General features: G+C 59.2%; 5 protein-coding genes across 5 annotated transcripts; 2 read left to right on the top strand and 3 right to left on the bottom strand.

Annotated features, from left to right (window-relative positions):
* Positions 1-10: 10 nt before the first annotated feature.
* Positions 11-1,101, top strand: BO80DRAFT_5359 (uncharacterized protein). The gene is made up of 3 exons (XM_025724582.1): positions 11-413; positions 469-545; positions 601-1,101. The coding sequence occupies exons 1-3, from the start codon at positions 308-310 to the stop codon at positions 1,006-1,008; spliced, it is 591 nt and encodes a 196-aa protein (XP_025580584.1). The 5' UTR covers positions 11-307; the 3' UTR covers positions 1,009-1,101.
* A 432-nt stretch (positions 1,102-1,533) lies between these two features.
* On the top strand, positions 1,534-3,021 carry BO80DRAFT_430622 (PCI domain protein; the record flags this gene model as incomplete). The annotated part of the gene is made up of 2 exons (XM_025720709.1): positions 1,534-1,783; positions 1,868-3,021. The coding sequence occupies 2 exons, from the start codon at positions 1,534-1,536 to the stop codon at positions 3,019-3,021; spliced, it is 1,404 nt and encodes a 467-aa protein (XP_025580583.1).
* Positions 3,022-3,232: 211 nt separating this feature from the next.
* ura6 (uridylate kinase ura6) lies at positions 3,233-4,122 on the bottom strand. The gene has a single exon (XM_025718392.1). It carries the CDS (start codon positions 4,097-4,099, stop codon positions 3,467-3,469), a length of 633 nt encoding a protein of 210 aa, XP_025580582.1. The 5' UTR covers positions 4,100-4,122; the 3' UTR covers positions 3,233-3,466.
* An 808-nt stretch (positions 4,123-4,930) lies between these two features.
* On the bottom strand, positions 4,931-7,349 carry BO80DRAFT_5309 (DUF803 domain membrane protein). Its single transcript, XM_025724574.1, has 2 exons — positions 6,468-7,349; positions 4,931-6,396 (listed from the first exon to the last, which is right to left on the bottom strand). The coding sequence occupies exons 1-2, from the start codon at positions 7,260-7,262 to the stop codon at positions 5,053-5,055; spliced, it is 2,139 nt and encodes a 712-aa protein (XP_025580581.1). The 5' UTR covers positions 7,263-7,349; the 3' UTR covers positions 4,931-5,052.
* Positions 7,350-7,867: 518 nt separating this feature from the next.
* On the bottom strand, positions 7,868-15,505 carry BO80DRAFT_498383 (SHMT-domain-containing protein). The gene is made up of 16 exons (XM_025724131.1): positions 15,057-15,505; positions 14,895-14,951; positions 14,751-14,844; positions 14,559-14,696; positions 13,415-14,508; positions 13,245-13,270; positions 13,005-13,170; positions 11,753-12,929; positions 11,328-11,434; positions 11,189-11,263; positions 10,952-11,142; positions 10,732-10,885; positions 10,230-10,465; positions 9,892-10,094; positions 9,251-9,827; positions 7,868-9,199 (listed from the first exon to the last, which is right to left on the bottom strand). The coding sequence occupies exons 1-16, from the start codon at positions 15,468-15,470 to the stop codon at positions 8,020-8,022; spliced, it is 5,889 nt and encodes a 1,962-aa protein (XP_025580580.1). The 5' UTR covers positions 15,471-15,505; the 3' UTR covers positions 7,868-8,019.
* Between the last annotated feature and the right edge of the window lie 66 nt (positions 15,506-15,571).

Raw genomic sequence — 15,571 nt, 5'->3', positions numbered from 1 at the left:
AAACAGCTGGAATTCCTCTCTCGCTCAGTCGCTCTTGCTCGCCCGGCTTTCGAGTTGCTGCACCTTCCCGTTTCGTCGGCCTTATCGTCTCCTCCTTCTTTCACTTTCTCCTTCGCTTCCTTCTTCTTCCTTCCTCTCTTCTTCCTCTCGATCTCCTCTTTCTCCTCCATCCTCTCACCTCTCTTCCACTGACTCCCTTACCTCTCCATCCATTGCTCTCTTATCTGGTTGTCAGACTTGTATTCAATTCCATCCCATCTCATACCCATCTATCTTACGTCTTGCATTCGCCAGCTCTTCTGTCACCATGCTTCCTCTCGTCTTGATGTCTCTGGCTGCTGTGGCCACCGCGTCCAGCAACTACACCCTCCCCAGCAATTTCAACCTCAGCGCTGTCAGCTACACTGAAAGAAGTACGACTGTCCTGAAGGAGGGTGGAATGTGTTCCGTCGCTGACTAGCGCTTTAGGCTCCTGGTGTACTGCCGAGCGCAATTCTTGCCCCGAAATCTGCGGTGGTGTCGCCATTAGCAACTCGTGCGATCCGGTAGGTGTCACTCGACCAAAGACTGTGTGCCCTTCCCCGCTAACCCGTCTGGCAGAGCTCCTTGGACTTCTCTTGCGTTTGCTCCAATGGCTCGACTGCCGATGTGGCTGAGTACACTCAGACCATTCCGTTCTTTGTTTGCGAGGAAACCTACGCTCAGTGCATTGAGGCCTCCTCCACCCTTGATGAGCAGGAGGAGTGCCAGTCCACCCGCGACCAGGACTGTGGCACCCTGAATGCGTCGGCCGTGTCCACGGAGTCGTCGACCACCACGACGGCCACCTCGTTGACCACGGCCACCAGCACGGCGAGCAGCTCGAGCGACCAGTCGACGACCGCGACTAGCACGACCAGCAGCACTTCCTCTTCGTCCACCTCCAACGCGGCGGTGCGTCTGGCGCAGGAGCACGCCACGGGCCTGTTGGCGACCGTGCTGTTTATTGGACTGCGCCTGGTGCTGTAAATGGAATGCACCGGGGACTGGTCTCTGAAAGGGAGCGCATTAGTAAAAGAAAGATTGTTTGTAACCATGTTGAGGTCGGCTTGGCTGTAATGGATGTTGTAATGGCGGGGATGTGAGTTCGGGGAGGCAGCCGCGGAGGGTGTTACAGTTGCATGTTCTACGACTTGATGTTTCGTACGATTCCCCCTAGCGCCTGGGAGTTATTCTTGTAATAATGCATGATTGTCGATTTGTGAGCACTGGCGTCGAGACTGCGTAGAAGAGTGGGAGGGGAGAAATGTACACTGTACTCTGTAGAGCTGGAGACGATCTCCCGATGCAGGCAGCGGCGCCAAGAGTTTTTCCCACACTGAATTTTCTCCACCGCCAAATCCCAATCTGTCTGGTGAGAATCCAATCCAAAGCCACAATCCACGCCCGTCGTTTTCCTCGACTTCTCGCTTCGCTCCCCTTTCGCTCCCTCTCTTTGATCTCCCTCCCTCCCTCCCTCACCCTCTCTCTCATCCACCAACCCCACCCCCCATCATGCCCGCCCCTTCCACCACCCTCCTCATCGAGGGTTCCTTCACCGAGCTCGCCGACGAGTTCGCCCAGTACATCGACGCTCTGCGCAAGCCCGAAGCCGCCAGCAGCCTCCAGACCGAGATCTCCCCGCTTCTGCAGCCCCTCCGTGAGCAGGAACAGTCCGACGCCGAGCCCGACCGCAAGCAGCGCGATGAGGTCCTCAAGAAGTTGGTGTCGGCGGCCGTGGTCCTGAACGGCGCCCCGGAGAAGGGTACGTATCCATTTGATAGATGGCTTGCTTGCTATCCCCCACAAAGTGACAGTCATGGAACGGCACTGACGAACAACTTGACAGAGATCATCTCCGCCTACAACCTCCTCGTCCACCTCGTCCACCAGGCCTCCGACCCGGACATGTTCCTCTCTCGCATCTGCACCTACCTCGCTAAGCCCATCTCCTCCTCCCCTCAGTTCGGCCCCTCCCTGGCCATCTCCATCCTGTCCACCATCTTCAACACCCTCGCCCCCTCCGACTCCAGCCGCTACCACGTCCTCCTGGCCACCGTCGCCGTCATCCGCCAGTCCGGCTCGTCCGTCGCCTTTGACGCCCTCAAGACTCAGCTGTCGACTCAGCTGCCCGGCTGGCTCGCCGCCTGGGAGTTGGACGCCGACGAGGCCCAGCGCCTGCATCTCGCCATCGCCGATGCCGCCCAGGCCGCCGGTGACCCCGAGCTGGCTCAGACCCATATCGTTCAGGCCCTGCAGACCATCCCCGCCGCTAACGCCAGCGCCCCCGAGGCCCGCGAGCTGGCCGTCCGCGCCCTGACGTCCGCCCTCACCAACCCGGCCGTGTTCGACTTCACCCCGTTGACCGCCTCCGACGCCGTGCAGGCCCTGCGTGCCAGCGACAACACTCTCTTCGAGCTGCTCGAGATCTTCACCGCCGACACCCTCGATGCCTACGAGGCCTTCATTACCGCCACCCCGCTGGCCGGCATCTCCGGCGGCGTGCTGGCCGAGGCCGGCGAGGCCCTGCAGAACAAGATGCGCCTGCTCACCCTGGCCTCCCTGGCCGCCTCCACCCCGTCGCGCTCCCTGCCTTACGAGACCATCGCCACGGCCCTGCGTGTGCCGGCCACCGACGTCGAGAAGTGGGTTATTGACACCATCCGCGCCGGCCTGGTTGAGGGTAAGCTGTCGCAGCTGCGGTCGGAGTTCCTGGTGCACCGGGCCACGTACCGGGTGTTCGGAGAGAAGCAGTGGGCTGAGGTGCAGGGTCGTCTGATGGTGTGGCGCCGCAGCCTGGAGCACGTACTGAGCGTTGTGCGCAGCGAGCGGGAGCGGTTTGTGCGCGAGGGGCTGCAGGCGGCCCAGGCGGCCGAGGAGGCAGCCCAGGGCAAGAGCAACGACAAGAACAAGGGCGGCGACCGTCGCCGTCACGGCAACAACCAGCAGCCCGCGCCCGCGGCGCCCGTCAGCGCTCCGGTGGAGGCGGTGACTGCGGAGTAATGGATAGACCGAGCGCATAGGTACATGGAGTGATGAAAAAAAGGAACAGTGTGGGACCTGGGACGAGGTGTTCTTCTATGTTAATGTTGTGCTGTGGCTATTTTTTTTATTCCAACTTACGGTTTCTTTTTCATCATGGTAGCTATTGGATTCTAGACAGGTTTCACTGTGAGAAAGGGAGCCTGGCAATGACACGAGTTATGCCTTAGTGCGTAACTATGAATGAGTTTATATATTGTTTGCTTTGTGTGCTAAATGATATACTATTCGAGCCACCGTGCCACCCTTCTGCTGTGGGTGGTCTTGGTCAGATACACCCGAATCCGATAGATTCACTACCCAGATCATGATCCCTCCAAGCTATGTACCCAATCATCTATCCAATCCTCTATAATCACTCCTACATACGTACACCCCAACAAGTCCTCCATCCATCATACCCAACTTACAACGGATTGATGCCCTTGGCCTGGAAACCCTCGCGAATGCGCTCATACACCTCCTCCACGGACCCCGTCGCCGTAACCGAAACCACCTTATTCTGCTCCTCAAACGCCTTGACGACGGGCATACTGGTCTCGACAAAGGTGCGGAACCTCTTCCGAATACTCTCGGCATTATCATCATCCCGACCCGACGTCTCCCCGCGCTTCAACAACCTGGCCTCCATGACCTCCTCAGGACAATCCAAAAACAGGGTCATTTCCGACGGACACACGGTATCCTCAAAGAAGACGGCCTGGTCGAGTTTGCGCGGGAACCCATCGATCAGAAACCGGGGCTTGACGCCGGGAGTGGGGTTGGAGTTGGCGGCCAGAGCATCGGCCATGGCGTTGGATAACAACGCCACGGTGATTTCCATGGGCACGATCTTGCCTTCCCGGATGTAGGTCTTGATTAGGTCGCCGTATTGGCTGCCGGTGCGGATCTGTTCGGCGCGCAGGAGGTCGCCGGCACTGAGGTGCGTGAAGCCGTAGTCTCGTACGAGGTTGGCGGATTGGGTGCCTTTGCCGCTGCCGGGGCCGCCGAGGATGAAGACGACGGTTGTGGAGGCGGGGGAGAAGCGCGGAGTGGACATTTTGTAGGTGGTGGTGGTGGTTTCTGGGGGGGGGGGGGGGGGGGGGGGTGTTTTTTTTTTCTGCGAAGATGCAATTGCAATCGCAAGCGCAGTCGCAAAGACAGTCTCCGTCGGAGAGAGATGCGCGGGGACATATACAGACATATGCACATGCGCTCATGCCCCCGTCTACATTCACATCTACAGCTACAGCTACATCAACTTCCACGTCTTTACCTATACCTATGCCTCCGCATACACCTACATCTACACACCTACATACAACCGCCTCTACATCAACCTCTACATCAACCTCTACACGCCCCTCTCCACCCCCACCTACACCAACCCAACAAACACCCCTCTCAACCTCCCCATCAACAACTCCCTCCCCTCCATCAATCCTCACCAACCTAACAATCCACATCAACGGCCAAACGACCCCGCACATCTCCGACCACAAACTCAAACACCTCCTCATCACCCACGGCGCCCACCTCGCCCTCCACCTCCATCGCAAAGTCACCCACGTCATCATCTGTCGACCGAACACTGGGCCGCCCGGAAAAGGTATCGGAAGTGGTGGAGGCCTCGCGGCGGGGAAATTACACAGGGAGATACAGAGGGCTGGGTGGAGGGGGATTAAGATTGTGGGGGTGGAGTGGTATGTTTTTCCCCCTTGTTTTCTTTTGTGCTTTTTTGGGGGGGTGGGGGTTGATTGGATGGAATAGGGAGGGGAGGAGGGTATAAAATATGGCTAACGGTGATGGTGATTAGGGTCCTTGATAGTATCGCGGCCGGGAAACGACTCTCCGAGATGAAATACGCGGTGAATTTGAGGTCGAATCAGAAGAGTGTATTTGGGTACTTGACTGCCTCATCGACATCAACATCTACCTCAATTCAATAACATCAGATACATTATCCTATGGTTCATAGCTCGTATCGGTCATATCATACATATAGATTGTCATCTATATGAACGCCCCCCGTCGTCCCGGGAGACTCCCCCGGCTACTCGTCGATCCGTGCCGTCGCCATCCCGCGCTCCGGGGCCCCGACGTGACCGACCCTTCGCTGCTGTGCGATTCATGGCGCTGATGGGGAATCTCCACGGGCGCGTACGGATCCGCGAGCGGCTCCTCATCCGGGAGCGGCGGGAGCGGGTTCACGCGCAGCCGGGATGGGTACAGGGATCCGCTCGAATGTAACCGGTTCTGCTCGGGGGAATGGGCCAGCCCTGACGGTAGATTGCCTGGTCCGTCGTCCAGAATATCCTTCTCGTCAACCTCGTCCGGCCCGGACTCGCCCCGGGAGTCGCCGCGCACGAGTCCCAGACGTTCCTCCTCGGTGATCGACCGTGATCGAGACCGGTGATGGTGATGGGTCGGGCGGGGATAGCTGCGCGATGGGGTCGGCTCGTGGCCTGTCTTCATCCGGTGTAACATGGTGTTGAAGGAGAACTGCCGCTGGGCGCCGTGCGGCGGCGGGGACGGCGGCCCGTGGTCATCCTCCGTCCCGGGTGTGTTGCTGCGCGATGCGTCCGGCAGGATGGAGTGGGGATAGCTGGTGTCGGGGTGCGGCTTGTGCGCTGCCATGGATGTCAGCGAGACGGGGTCCTGGTTCGGATGCTCGTCCTCGATGGGCTGCCAGGAGGGGTGGAAGAAGCTCGAGACGCGGGACTGGAGGTCATCGAGGAACGAATGGCTGCTCTGCTTCGTGCTGGGCCGCTCGGGCTCGTGGTCGTGCTCGCGCTCGGCCGGCATCTCCTCCGGCACGCGCGACATGCCCAGCGGCGGGATGGGGTAGTTGACGGACGGGTTGCGCACCGAGCGCGCGCGCGCCGTGGTCGGCCCCTCGCCGATGACGGTCTTGCGCCGGCGCAGCCCGTCCCACTCGATGATCTCGTTCTCCGCCGGCGGTTTCAGGTCTTCACGGCGATCGTGGTAGAAGCGCCGGGCCTCCTCGGCCTCCGCCTGGCGTCGCCGGGTCGAGATCCGTCGGATGATGGCGGCGGCCCCACGGATGGAGTCGGCCTTGGGCTCGCTCTCGGGCTCCTCCTGGGTAGCGACCTCGCGGACCTGGTCGAGATCGCCCTTGAAGACGGCCGCATCGGGGACATCCTTGGCGGACTTGGACAGCTGCAGGAGGACGACACCGGCGCAGATCTGCAAGAAGCCCAAGATGACCGTAACGATGGAGCTGACGGACCCTTTAAAGCCGCGGAACAGCACGGCGGAGGTGACGATGGTCGAGCTGGTGAAGAAAACGTAGTAAGTGGGGGTGACGAGCGCGGCGTTGAAGAGATTGAGGGCTTTCTGCAGGAACAAACCGAACGATATTAGAACCACACCAATTACCCCCGGGGAAGCAGAAGGAAGATACGCACATTGAGATAAATAATCTCCGTCAACAGCGTAGCAATGACAAACACCAGCAAGACATACATGAACCACTGGTTAAACTGCGCCTCGCCATCAATCTGGGCCAAAATGGCCGACCCCAAGCCCTGCGTCGCCACGACACTCAAGCCCCCAATCAACGAGCAAATACTGATATACACAAACATGCTCTTCTTGCCATAGCGCGGGCCCAACCAAAGCGCGACCACGACACAGCCCACGATAATGACGCCCGCGTAGACCAAAAACCCCGGCGACAGGACATATTTCTTCATTTCCTGAATATCACTGACCGACGACTGTTCCGGCGCATTCAACGCAATCACCACACTACCCAAGATGCAGCAAAAACAGCCCACCTTGCCGACAAAACTCAGCCGCTCTTTCAGGAAGATGGCGGACAGAATGGTCGTCACCACGACCGTCAGCGCCCCTAATGGCGTGACCAAGATGGCGTCGACAAAGGCATAGGCGACGAAATTGCACAGCTCCCCGATGATCATCAGCGTCATCCCACCCCACCAGTAGAGGTTCTTGAGGTAGCCGTAGCCCTCGCCGGCTTCCTCGTTGTATTTGACGTTGGCGCGGAGGAGGCCCTTTTTCTTGAGCACAAAGGAGACGCCGATAAAGAAGCCCGAGGCGACGGCGAGGGAGATGCCGATGGCTTTGTAGGAGGCCGGGCGGGAGGAGGTGTCGGCGCGGCCGACCAGGTGGTTCAGGGCGAGGTGGAGCGGAGCCTCGGGGTCCAGCATGGTGGAGGAAATGGTGTCCATGGTGGTCATTGGGAGGGATGCGCTGCGGGGGACCTGGACGGCATTGGGACACTGCCTGCAGTGTCTTAAGTGGGCAGTCGCTGACGGGAGGGAGGGAGGGGATCGTGGGAGAGTCGACGAGGGCGCGAAGGATAGGGGAGATGGGGGCCCCAGATAAGCGAGCGCAAGATATATTTAGGCAGCGCTAGACAGCCATGGAGCTGCCGCAGTCAGCTTCCAAGAGTTTCAGGAGGGACGAGTGGCCGGTGATTTGACAGGTGTGACGGCGGGTAGGGAGAGGAATGCGTGGTGGGATCGACAGGCCCGTGGGGGGATCGGAATGTGCCAGATCTTCACGGAAGAAGGGGAAGGCTCGTGTATCGAAGACAAACTCTAGGGAGCAAGAGGGAGCAAGAGGGAGCAATAGAGAGCAATAGAGAGCAATCGGAAGAGAAAAGGAGAAAGTCAGACCGACAGAATCAGGAGGATCTGTGAAAGAAAAGCGAGGCTGGGACGGGCCAAACGGTGGTTGCTGGGGCGCAGTTCTTATCGACGGGGGCCACCCAAGCCAGGCAGCCACTCCCGCTCCCATTTCCACCCCATCTACCATCTTACGATCAATGACAAGGAAATACGCATCAAGTAATCATATCATTAGGGTATCCATCAAATCATTACCGGAAACGCTCGCCCCTGTCCCCCATGGACTCAAATGTAGACGCCTCCATCATACACAGGAGAATCATAAAAAAAAAAAGATACAAGAAGAAACATAAGTCACCCCCCATCACCGCACATGGTAGCTCGGTTTCCGGTGCTTGTTCACCACCGGCGGCTCATCCACTGGGTACGGTGGTCGAACCTTCCCACTCTCACTCCGCCCATGGTGCCCCGGACTGCTCGCCGTCGTTGGCATTGGCATCGGAATCCCGCCCAGTTCGCTGGGATACTCTGACGGATAGGGAATGGGTGTCTTGGGGGGCACCGGCGGCGGCATCCCCTCGTGCCCATGCTCCATGCTGGGTCGCGACGACCCGTACGTCTGCGAGCTCGGGCGACTAACCTCCCCGCTACCGGGACTACCCAGGTCCCCCGATAACCGTGGGGATGGCAGCAGGCTGTCCTGCGGCGTAGGGTGTGCTGGGAGCGCATCCTCCGTCGTGATGTAGGGAACAAAGTCGCCGGGGAGCTCTGCTGGCAGCTCCACGGCGGTCGGGTGCGGCAGCGGCGGCACCGACAGCACGGGACTATGAATGATGGATGAGGTGCCATCATCGCCCGCGCCGCCGTACTGCTCGTGGCCCGCGGCGGCATGCTGGGCCAGCCGGCGGTGTTGGCGCTCAATCTTGGCGAACTTGACGCCCGCATCCAGGATCTGTCGCTTCACCTCCGGTCGGGTCAGATAGCGGCGCGTGTTGGTGCTGATGTCCGCCAGCCGGTTCCATTCGTTCATGCCAAACTCGCCCACTCCCACCTCGACATTCAGCCGGTAGTAGTTGTCCTTGCTGACGTTGCGCTTGGCCAGGTGGTCGCGCAGCATCGCCAGGTGGATATCCTCGCACCCCTCGATCTTGGCGATCAGGCGCCGACGGGCCTCCGCAAAGATGCCGAGCGCATCCCCGAAGAAGTCCTCCCACCATTCGTGCTGTCGGTTGTTGGTGCCGGGCGGGCGCTTGCCGGTGCCGATACTGATGAATGCGCCCACCTCGCGGCCGGGCCACTCATTCACGGTCGCTTCGTCCAGGACCTGTGGCGCGGGGTTGTAGGTGCCGGCGCCTTCGTCAACGAAGACGTGTTGACCGATCTGGATGGGCTTGAAGGCTAGACCGGTGGCGGAAGTGGCTCGACCGGCCTGCCAGATGGTGCAGTTGAACTCGGGCGGGGGTTCTTTGCGTGAATCATAGGATCGGAGGAAGACGGACGAGCCGTTGCGGGACGTAGTACCTTTGTAGAGGGCGGTAACAGCACTGCTCAGTCAGTATGGACGGAAACCTGACCGAATTAAGAGAGAGACATACGTTTTGGTGCGATATTCGCGATTATCATAGAGCAGCGCATCCGGGTTTCCCCAGCGCAACCCATTCACAAAGGTCGAATTGCGCTGGCTGCCATGTCCCGAGGAATGGGAGGTGGTGGTGCTGAAGCTGGCCCGACTGCCCGAGCGCTGGGGAATGGACATGGAGTTGGGACTGAAGGGGGCGCTGGCCAGAGAATTGTGTGCCGTCGGGCTCAGATCGTTGCCCTCGGCTTCGAAGACGGTATGCTCGCGGACACACTCCCGAATGGCCTCCTCCAGCTTGGAGGCCTTGAACAGCGTTTTGTGGAAGGGGATGCCAGCAAAGGTCTTGTCGGTTTCGAACACGCGGCGGGTCATGCGGACGTAAACATCCTTGCAGGTCTCGAGGTCGAGGCGAAGACGACCCAGCATGAGGGCGATCAGCCCGCCGGTGCCGGTGCCGACGATGAGGTCGAAGTGATCGCAAGGTTTGGGGATTTCTTCGCGACGAGGGGCCTTGCCTTCGCATTCGACGTAGATGCGGTACATGAGTTCTTGGAGGATGATAAGCATGGAGTACCCACGCACGCCGCCGCCATCTAGATTCAGCCTAAAATTAGTATGGGAGTGTCGAGACCCTGGAGGACGACGAGCGAAACATACCGAGCGACAGGATCCTCAAGGGCGGACCCTTGGTGGTATCCTTGCGGCGGAGGTTGACGGAGTAATCCATGACCCCGCGAGGGGAGCACAGAGACAGACGAGGAGGAACGGAGGACCGGATGAACGGGGGAAGAGGGGGGGAATCAATGTCGGAAAGGCGAAGGGTGAGCCGGCGAGGCGCTTGAGTAGAAAGAAATGACTGACTGGGATGTCAAGGGGTCTGAGTGGTGATGATGGGGAGGAAGAAGTGAAGAAGCGCCGAGCGAGCAGATCTTTCGTTGCGGCAGGCGCCCGCCGATCGATCACTGGAATGCGAGGCCGCAAAGCCCGGGACGGACTGGACGGAGTCGTGACTGCCTGTCTCGGCGACCGTCCGCTGCGCCACAGTCGAATCCGCAATGAGATAATTCTGCCCGCGTAGGGCAGACCAGCTGACCGCCCATTGGCTGACACTCAAATAAGATGTGGCGGTGTCCCACCGGGGCGGTGCCGTGTTTCCCGTTTTGACGTAATTTCGGCACTTTTGGACTCTTCTGCCTTCCAGTCTCGGTGTATTGGTAACCCCGTGAAAGAACTTCAGGCATTACGTTTCAATGGGCAGCCAAATACGAGTGCTAATGTTTTCGAACCCGATCGAGTAATCTTTCCCGTGCAACAGCAGATAGTTACATAGAGAGACATCGATCGGAAGCATGTCTACCCAAGGAGGTAATCAGCTACGGCCTCCAGAAATAGAAGCAACCAGCAGGAGTCTCGCATGAACCATGGATCGTGGGAAACCCTCGAATCCATCTATCCATTCATCTCCAGCAATCAGCATCATCAGCAACCCAATTATACCTTGGGTCGATTCTCCCCAACCAACACATCTCTCAACAGTCGCAAACCCTCCCCAGCAAACAGCACCATATTGTTCGCCCGTTCCGCACTGCCTGTCTCAACCTCCCGCGTCACCGTCCCGGATGGCGTCGCCACCGCAACTGCCACATATCCGCTATATCACATCAGCATATGTATGAACAACGAGCGCCCCCCGCCCCCGACGACGAGGCCGACTCACGGGGTCCGATTCCGAGTCGTTCCTCCCGTTGGCCCGGCCGTCCCGCTCTCGCAGATCGTATAGGTGGATTGCAGCGTCGACCGCACGTTCTGGGCGATCTCCGCCACGATGCTGGGGGTTGGGCCCGCGTAGCCGTCGACGTGCTGGAGAGTCCAGCCGGTGTAGGTGACGCGGGATTCGAGGGTGTAGACCTGCGTTGTGAGTCTCTGGGAGGAGCAGGGGGACTGCAGCACGTACGGTCAGTCCGCCTTTGTAGATGGCAGATGCGCCCGGGGTGGAGAGGAGACAGGCGGAGATGAGGCCGCCGGCTGCCTAGTGTTGGTCACGGTTATTAGTATCGTGGCGATGAATGGCGATGAGGGGTCATATCTCGTACCGTCTCAGCAACGGAGACGGTCTCCACGCGGGCGCGAAGAAGCTCGAAGACTTCCTCGATTAGAGGACGGAGACTGGCCGGGGGAAATTCACTCATGGTGTTGCTACCTGGGAGGGAGGATGCAAGAATGGTTGATGGTGGTGGTGATGATGATGATGATGATGACGGTTACTTGCTCAGTGATTACTTAGAGACGAGTCCTAGCCGAGGGGTTCTGGGAGGAGGTCTCCTCGCCAATCGGGTTCCCTAGCGAACACCACATCCATACGCAGTAGTAGTACTATGTAGATAGTATATCCATAGGTACACCAGCCCCGGTACCGACATTTCTCTATCTACTCTAGTTGGTCAACCCGGGCCAGTCTACTCGTCGGTTAGTCACACCATCCCCCAAGATCAATCGATAGAGAGGATCCAGCACTCACCATAGACCATACGCTCCTCGACCCGTCTGGCCACCACCACCGCATCGCCCACTTGCACCGTCCGGCCATCTGACCTCCCATCCAGAAACGCATATCGTCCAAACACGGGACTGAACCGGGCCCCCTTATCCACTCGACGATCCTTCATCAGCTTCTTGAGCACCGTGCCCGACTCACCCGTGCCCATCTTCCCCGTCGCATAGTCAACATTGAGACTCTGGCATCGTACGCAGTTGGCCGTGAGCAACAACTTCGCTGATCCCTCTGCACTTCGATCCTGATCCTGATTCTGATCCTGGTCATGTTCCTGGTCCACCGTCAACTCCGCCCAAAAGTCCTCCTCAAAGGCCGTGTCCGCCCCGGCCACCACGATATTGGGCCGGAACTTGGTGACATCCATTTCCTCGTCACCCGCCAACCGCGCCGACACATTATCCACTGACGTCCGCGACACGAGCAGATACGGCGCCGTATCAGCAAAGGTGATCCGTTCCTCCTCCTCCTCCTCCTTCTTGCGCGCCCATCCACCTCCATACCGCGTCCAGACCGACAGCAGCACTGCTACCACCGTCGCCCCGAGACTCGGTAGCATTGCCACTACAGAAGTCTCCTCCGGACCAGCAAGCCAATTCAACAGAAGGGTCGCAACCACTAAACCCCCCACCGCCCGCATGCTAATCCAACTATGGTGCATCGACATATGAGCAACGCTTTTGTCCGGTGCAAAACTCCCCAGCACCTCCCTCGAATGCGGTCCGAGATACGCCAGTACGACTCCGTATCCGAAGCACTCACTGAACCAATGATTATACTGCTCTCCCATGTTATACCCCTTGGTCGGGCTCTGATGCATCACAATGGCCAACTCCTCCAGACCCCGGGTATCCGGCTGCAGTGGGACCTCGAGGGTGCGGCCCTCCGCATTGCCGGGCGGACGATACGTGACAATGATTCGGCCCCGCTCGGTGCCATCCACGGAGGGATAGACGAGGTCCGTGTAGAAGAGAGACATTTCCGGGAAGTGAGGGACGTGCATGTTCTTCAGGGTTGAGGTGCCATCTTCATTGTGGATGATCTTCAGGAGCATGAAGCGCCGGTCGTAGGGGAAGCCGCGGGCCGTGAGTCGAGCGGTGGAGAGGGGGATCCCTTGAAGGGATTTGATGGGGTAGGTGTAGAGCTGATGGATTCATTGGCAGGGTGAGTCAGACAGCTTGGTAGGGGGAGACGTGTTGAGGGGAGTGGAGGCACGTACCTCGCTGATTTGCATGGTCACTGCTTGTATGCGGTCACTATGGTGAAGGAGGAGGAGGCAGACACATTGCTCGAGCCTGGCTGAGTCGCGGACACGATGCCCGTCGGGGAACTGGCCGCTATCGACATCCCGTGCGGAGATAAGACGGGGAAGCTCCCCCCATCGCCTATCGGACGGAGTCCTTATCGGTCCGTCTTTCCCCGCACGGGGCATCGAATCTACACAGTCGGCAACACGCACATTGGGAAGTACATGGAAATGAAAATCTACTGTGTGTTCAGTGGTAAACCTTTGTACAGACATGCATTCATAAAAACCCCAACTCCACCACCATAATTCATATGAGGGAGTCACAACGCCTATTCGTCCTTGGCCCAGGGTAAGCTAAACGTGCCCGCCCAGTCTTCCACCTCCTGCCGCAGCAGCACAATCTCCGGGATTTCCTCCCCCTCGCGCACATAGTCCAGGAAGGCCTTGACCGTGTTCGGGTTCTTCCCCCCCTTGGCCGCCGCGCTCTCCTTCGCCGCCTTGTCCAGCTTCTGCGTAATGATCACGGCCCGGTCGACAATGTCGGCCACCCGGCGGAAGTCCTCGGGCTGGAAGCCCCGCGTCGTCATGGCGGGCGTGCCCAGGCGCAGACCACCGGGCTTCAGCGCCGACTTGTCGCCCGGCACCGTGTTCTTGTTGCTGGCCACGCCGCACAGCTCCAACACGCGCTCCACACGCGCACCGTCCACACCACGGTTCTTCAGGTCGACCAGGACCAGGTGGTTGTCCGTGCCACCGGAGACGATGTTGTATCCCAAGCCTCCGTTACTGAGCGGGTTGCCCAAACGCTCCGCCAAGGCCTTCGCGTTGGACAAGACCGTCTCCTGGTAGGTTCTGAACTCGGGCGACTGGGCCTGCTTCAGCGCCACGGCCAGGGCGGTGATGGTGTGATTGTGAGGGCCGCCCTGGTGACCGGGGAACACGGACGCGTTGATCGGGCCCTCCAGGTCATACATCTCCGGGTTGCCCTTCTTATCCGTCCGACGGACACCCTTGCGGTAGAAGATCATCGCCCCACGGGGACCGCGGAGGGACTTGTGGGTGGTGGTGGTCACCACGTCCGAGTAGGCGAAGGGCGATGGAAGCACGCCAGCAGCCACTAGACCTGAAATGTGGGCCATATCGCTCAGCAGGTATGCGCCGGCGGCGTCGGCGATCTGGCGCATGCGGGGGTAGTCAATCAAGCGGCTGTAGGCCGAGGTACCGGCGATGATGAGCTTGGGGCGGTAGAGAAGAGCCTGCTTCTCCAGGCTGTCGTAGTCAATGAGGCCCGTGGACTCATCCAGCCGGTAGGGCAGCGTCTCAAAGTATTTCGAAATGAAGGAGATTTTCTTGGTGGGGGTCTGGTAGCCGTGGGACAGGTGGCCACCGTGGGGCAAGTCAAGGCCCATCAGGCGATCGTGTGTGTTCAGGAGGGCGGAAATGGCATACAGGTTGGCGGGGGAGCCGGACAGCGCTGCGCTAGTTAGTACGGGCTCAAAAAGCCACCTCATTCGGGGAGCTCACGTTGAACGTTCACACCCCATTCCTCGGGGTTGAGGCCGAAGGTCTCGAGCGCACGCTGCTGACAGAGCCGCTCGGAAGCGTCAATGTGTTCGTTTCCTCCGTAGTATCTGGCACCGGGGTATCCCTCCGAGTATTTATCTACTGTCGCATCAGCATGGCTGCTTCAGTTTCGGTCAATAGCCAGCGACTGACTTTGCATAACACTGCCCAGGGCATCGAGGACAGCTTGCGATGTGAAGTTCTCGGAGGGGATGAGGTTGATGAAATGCTGTTGGCGTTTTTTCTCCTGTCTTGAATGAGCCGATGAGGATTGGAGATTAGCAATTAGCGGCCTACCTTCTGGAGGATTTCATAGATGGCGGAGTCGGCCTCCTCGAGGGGTGCGGAGAGCAGCTGGAGACGCGGGTTAGCTGGTATGGTACGATAGATATGGAATGACATCAGACAACCCGGAAGATTGCTGCATGCGCGGATTGCGCAAAATCAGGGAGTACACACCGTTTGCTGGCCATCGCGAGCGGGCGAGGAGGAGGATACACTGCGGGCTTGCAGTGACAGTCGGAGGGGAGTGGCCGAGGCAGGACGGAGCTGGAGAGGGATGGTGGAGCGAATGCCGGAGCTTGCAGTGCGCGGGAGCAGGCGCGAGGCCTGACGTCCACAACGACCCAACATGATGATGATGATGGAGGATGGTGTGGTGAGAGTGCGGTGAATGTGGTGAAGAATGAGGAGGGGGAGATAAAGAAGAGAAATAAAAAGGAAGGAAGGAGGAATGGACGGACAAAGCGAGAGAGGCAGGCAGGAATGCGCGGTGATGGTATCGGCTCCCCGGGGCTGATAGCGAGAGGTTGCCCGTTGGCTGCCAGTTGCCCGCGGGAAGCGGGCGCCCCTAGTCCCGTTCAGGACTAGCATCTCCGAGTGGCCCGTGCAGCCGGAAAAGATAGAAGATCCGGTTCCGCTCGCTTGGGCGGGTTTTTCTTGGGCGTCGCGGAAAAGCTCCCTTCCTCTTTCTT

Source organism: Aspergillus ibericus, assembly GCF_003184845.1.
Source record: "Aspergillus ibericus CBS 121593 unplaced genomic scaffold BO80scaffold_1, whole genome shotgun sequence".
Classification (NCBI taxonomy): domain Eukaryota; kingdom Fungi; phylum Ascomycota; class Eurotiomycetes; order Eurotiales; family Aspergillaceae; genus Aspergillus; species Aspergillus ibericus.
Note: the sequence above shows the minus strand (reverse complement) of the source record. Positions and strands in the feature narration are given on the sequence as shown.